Here is a 5,074-nt window from a genome sequence, read left to right as displayed (position 1 = left end):
GAGCCGCCTACAGGGCATTGCAGAGGTGGTACCGGGAGGGAGCGGGGATGCTCGTTAGGGGACCGGAGCCTCTCTGGGCTCAGCCCAAAATGCTCCCCATCTGCTGCAGCGTGTAAAGCAGCTTACAGGGGAGGCTGGAAGAGACCTGCCTCCACCCCAAAGCCCAGCCAGAGGGTTTCTTGCAGCGCTGCCTTAGAGGTGTGACCGGTGCCAGTGTCAGCTCTGAGGATCCTTTATCTGTGGGGCTGGGGTAGATGGCAGAAAACTGCCCTGTAGAGAGGTGGCAGGGCCCTGGGACACGAGGTTTCCATGTGCTCGGATGCGTGTGTCATCGGGAATTGTTCTTGTTCTGGGTTTTCTCTCTCTCTCTCCCACCACCCTTTCTCAGTGGTGTCCTACAGGTTTTCGCGGTCTCTCTCCTATTCACACGTGGTGTCTTATTTTGCCCTGGGCTGTAGCTAAAACTCAGGATGGTGTGGCCTTAGAGATCCAGCCCCTGAAGAGCCAGGAAGGGGTGGAAAATGAGGAGAAGGAGAAGAAGAAGGTGAAGGTGCCCAAGAAGGAGAAGTCTGTGCTGCAAGGGAAGCTCACACGCCTGGCAGTCCAGATGTGAGTGGTGGTGGCACAGGGAGAAGGGGCTGTCCCCTTCCCCTGCGTCCCCTCACCTGCTGCTCTGCCTCGTCTTTCCCCAGGGCTGATCATGTCAGCCATCACGGTCATCATCTTGGTGCTGTACTTCGTGATCGACACGTTTGGGGTGCAGAGGCGGCCCTGGCTGGCGGAGTGCACCCCCATTTACATCCAGTACTTTGTCAAGTTCTTCATCATCGGTGTCACCGTGTTGGTGGTGGCTGTGCCTGAAGGGCTGCCGCTGGCGGTCACCATCTCCCTGGCCTACTCCGTGAAGGTGAGACTACGATGCAGTGGGGTCACTGGGGGCATGATGAAGAAATTCAGGCTTTTGGCTCTGACCTTCCTGGTCGTGGTGCCTGTTGCAGAAAATGATGAAGGACAACAACCTCGTGAGACACTTGGATGCCTGTGAGACCATGGGCAATGCCACCGCTATCTGCTCGGACAAGACGGGCACGCTCACCATGAACCGCATGACCGTGGTGCAGGCCTATGTGGGGGACACTCACTACCGCCAGATCCCTGACCCCGAAGCCATCCTGCCCAAGATCCTGGACCTCATAGTCAATGGTGTTGCCATCAACTCAGCCTACACATCCAAGATCCTGGTGAGTTGGAGAACCACAACCTCGTCTCCTCTGGCCTTCCCACCGCTGGCCATCCCTGCAGCTCCCATCTGCCATACCCAAGTTTGGCATTGCTTTTCCTCTCCTTTTTCCTCTCCAGCCACCCGAGAAAGAAGGGGGGCTACCCCGACAAGTGGGGAACAAGACTGAGTGTGCCCTGCTGGGTTTTGTGCTGGACCTGAAGCAGGATTACCAGGCTGTGCGGAATGAGGTGCCAGAAGAGAAGCTCTACAAGGTCTACACCTTCAACTCGGTGCGCAAGTCCATGAGCACGGTGCTGAAGAACGGCAACGGCAGCTTCCGCATGTACAGCAAGGGAGCCTCCGAGATCATCCTCCGCAAGTAATTGTCCTCCCTCGCTACGCTGGTCCTCTCCCCATCCCATGGGCTTTAGGCTCTTGATACACCATGGAGCTGTTTTGGGGGCCTGAGGGGTGAAGGGTGCCTAGCCCGGGAGGTGATACCGTGCAAAGTGTTTAACTCTTTTAGGGTGGCTTTGGTAAAGCTGTAGGGAGCTGTGGGTAAGGGGGATGCCCCGTTTTGCAGATGGGGAACCTGGGTGACAGGAAGAGCAGATCGCTGAGCTGGCACCGCATGCCACCACCGGTCTACCTCACCCTCCATCCTGGTCCTCCGTTAGGTGCACCAAGATCCTGGACAAGAATGGTGACCCCCGGGTGTTCAAGGTGAAGGACCGGGATGAGATGGTGAAGAAGGTGATAGAGCCCATGGCCTGCCATGGGCTGAGGACTATCTGCCTAGCTTTCCGTGACTTCCCCGCTGATGCTGAGCCGGACTGGGACAGCGAGAACGAGATCCTGTCTGACCTGACCTGCATCGCTGTGGTTGGGATAGAGGACCCTGTGCGGCCAGAGGTACCGAATCCCAGCTCTGCCCTGGCTGTCTTTCACCCTAGCCCCGTTCCTGGGCCAGGAGCTCCTTTCCCTGCTGCTCAAGTCCATGAGCCCCTTATTGAAAGCACAAGCAGCTCCTCTGCATCCATCCCTGAAATGCTCCACGCTCCCGCCCCAGCTCCCTGATGCAGGCATTTCTCTCCCATACCTGGACGAAATGACCTGGAGGCAGGGTGTTTCTACCCAAACTTTCGCCCCAACTGCTACCAAGGATCTGTGCACAAGCCAGGCTGGTTCCACGTGCAGTTGAAAGGTGCATGGAGACACCACGTAAGGGTGACAGAGGGGTCTGGGAGAGGAACAGGGCTGATCTAGCTGGTTCCTGCCTCGCAGCTTGCTGCCCCCCTCTGCCTTCGCGGCGGGGGTGACGGGCAGGCAGCCGGGCTAATGCAATAAGCCCTCCGATACCTGCCTCTTGATTACATTTTGGAGCTTGCCCCTGTGCTCCTGCCTTGCTTGCATCTTTCCTGATTAGATGTTCAGGTATCTGGGTCTGGGAATTGCATTACAGATGCCCTGTCTGCACCGGCTCTGGAGGCCCTTGATTCAATTTGCTAATTTCTCACTAATATCCTCTTCCCCCACCGCTCTGTAATAGATAAACCCATTAGTGCAGCAACGTGCTGCCAGAGCGGTGGGGTGGGGGGGCAGATGAAACGCCCCTGTTTTGATGGATTGCCTGGCTGTGCCTTTGCTCCCAGCGCCGCGGCGTGATGGGGAGGAGGCAGTGAGGTTGCCTTCCCCTTGGGGCAGGGACTGGAAGATCTCGTGCTGTCTGTGCTGGAGGAGCTGCTCCAGACACGCACGTGAGTCTGGAGCCATGGTAAGGGCAGGAGACTGCGGTGCAGGAGCAGGGGCAGGTATCTGGTCTGGTCCTTGATGGCTTCTCCCTGCACCCCATGGATAAACGGCTGGTCTGGTTCTAGGGGGGGTGGTTTTCGTTTCAGCATCTCACTCCAGCGTGAGCACCAAGCTGAGCCGCACATGGATGCAGGTGGGCTGCTGGTTCCTGACCCTGCTATGGCCCTTTCTAGATCCTTGCAGGGAGGATGGGAGAGGAGCCACCAGGCTCCCGGGATACCCAGCACTGAACCAGAGTGCTCTGCCCTGCCTGTCTGACAGCCCCCCCCTCGACTCTGTCCTTGTCCCCCAGGTGCCCGATGCCATCCTGAAGTGCCAGCGTGCAGGGATCACAGTCAGGATGGTGACAGGGGACAACATCAATACCGCCCGCGCCATTGCCACCAAGTGTGGCATCCTTCTGCCAGGGGAGGACTTCTTGTGCCTGGAGGGGAAGGAGTTCAACCGGCTCATCCGCAACGAGAAGGGAGAGGTGGGAAAGCAGCCCCGGGTCCTGCTCTGCGGTGGGTGTGGGTGGCCTCTCCGACAGCCCCGCAGCATAAGGTGCTGAATCCCACTGGGTTTTTCTCCTCTCCTTGGATAAACACAGCTGGTCCCTCCACTTGCCAGGATCCTCAGCATGTGCTGCTGCAGCGGTGTCCGGGTTCTTGGAGATGAAGGGGCTCTCCTGTCCCAGTTGGGGTTTGCTCTCCAGTGGGGCAGAAGGTTTCTGGGGTGTCCCTTCCCTTTCTCACATGTGCCTTGTCCTGCAGGTAGAACAGGAGCAGCTGGATAAGATCTGGCCCAAGCTGCGTGTGCTGGCCCGCTCCTCCCCGACAGATAAGCACACACTTGTGAAAGGTGAGTGCCTGCCAACTCCCCCAGCTGCTGCCTCTCACCAAAGTATCTCATCCTGCTCTGCCTGGGTGCTTTTGCAGTGTAATCCATGCTGGGAGCCTGCCCTTGGGGCTTATTTTCTCTGAACTGCTTGTGTCTGTTTCAGGAATTATCGACAGCACCGTTGGTGACCAGAGGCAGGTGGTGGCCGTGACAGGGGACGGGACCAACGATGGCCCAGCCTTGAAGAAAGCCGATGTTGGGTTTGCCATGGTATGGATGGGCGGTGGGTTTTCCCCGGGGGCGGCCTTCGCCCTCTGGGCTGAGAAACTAACGGCACGCTTGGTTATTCTCAACACTTAAATTATTTCTGGACTGGTGAAACTCTTTTTCAAATCTACAGGCTGGCTTAAAAAGAAATAAGAAACTTTATCCGGAGATTTGATTTAATTCTCATTAACTTTATAGGACTGTTAGCAAAAGATTGATGGGAAGCAATCCCCTGAGATCCTGGCATAGGGCTGGGCTCCTCTGTCCCACCTGGAGGGACCATCTCCAGCTGAAGGTGACAGCGCTTGCAGAGCACCCAGAGCAGGGACATCCCTGGCCCCAGGTTCTGAGCTGTGGGGTCCAGGAGAGCCATGGGAGCCCAGTAACTCGGCGTGAGTGGGTTTATCCCTGCAGTTTTTCACCCAGGTTTGTAACAGGCAGCCCAGGCTCTGAGCACGGCGCTGGCACGGACTTGGGAAGTTTATTTACGGTGAAGAACTCTGATCTCCTGGTTTGCTGCTTTGCTTTATCCCGTCTAAAAGAAGCAAGAAAATAAACCTGTTGGTTTTAAGAGGTTTCCTGTGAAATTGTTTAAGTTTAGGGATGTGAGCAGGAGCCAGCTGCTGGGTGGAGTCTTACGAGCCCATGAGGGAGCTTTGAGCAAATGAGAAATTTCAGGGGAGCAGGTGTTTTTCAGAAGGTGTTAAAAATCCAAGTGCAATTCTGGAGCCTTTAGGAGGAACAGCAGAAGGTAGTCTGTCTTCTCTTGGGGAACGTACAGCGTACAACATCCCCCGTGTGCAGGATTGGACCCTGGCCAGGCCCTGGGCTTTGCTGGGAGCTGGGTACGGGGGCTGCGCTGCCCTTGGGTCTCCAGAGAGCAGGGCACAAACAGCACAGGGGGTAGCTCTGTCCACTTGCCTCCGAAGCTCATGCCTTGCAACAGCCTGGGCA

General features: G+C 56.9%; 1 protein-coding gene across 1 annotated transcript in view; it reads left to right on the top strand.

The window, feature by feature from the left end:
* LOC104166561 (plasma membrane calcium-transporting ATPase 1-like) overlaps positions 1–5,074 on the top strand; it is a gene marked incomplete at its 5' end in the record, with an annotated part of 22,023 nt that overhangs the window by 5,831 nt on the left and 11,118 nt on the right. Inside the window, 8 exons of the mRNA XM_009706531.1 lie at positions 459–609; positions 682–907; positions 999–1,241; positions 1,360–1,601; positions 1,900–2,134; positions 3,327–3,506; positions 3,787–3,874; positions 4,017–4,123. Coding sequence (XP_009704833.1) covers positions 459–609; positions 682–907; positions 999–1,241; positions 1,360–1,601; positions 1,900–2,134; positions 3,327–3,506; positions 3,787–3,874; positions 4,017–4,123 — 1,472 coding nt within the window. The remainder of the gene's footprint in view (positions 1–458; positions 610–681; positions 908–998; positions 1,242–1,359; positions 1,602–1,899; positions 2,135–3,326; positions 3,507–3,786; positions 3,875–4,016; positions 4,124–5,074) is intronic.

The sequence above is a fragment of the Cariama cristata genome, unplaced genomic scaffold, assembly GCF_000690535.1.
Source record: "Cariama cristata isolate BGI_N322 unplaced genomic scaffold, ASM69053v1 scaffold10218, whole genome shotgun sequence".
Taxonomy (NCBI): Eukaryota; Metazoa; Chordata; class Aves; order Cariamiformes; family Cariamidae; genus Cariama; species Cariama cristata.
Note: the sequence above shows the minus strand (reverse complement) of the source record. Positions and strands in the feature narration are given on the sequence as shown.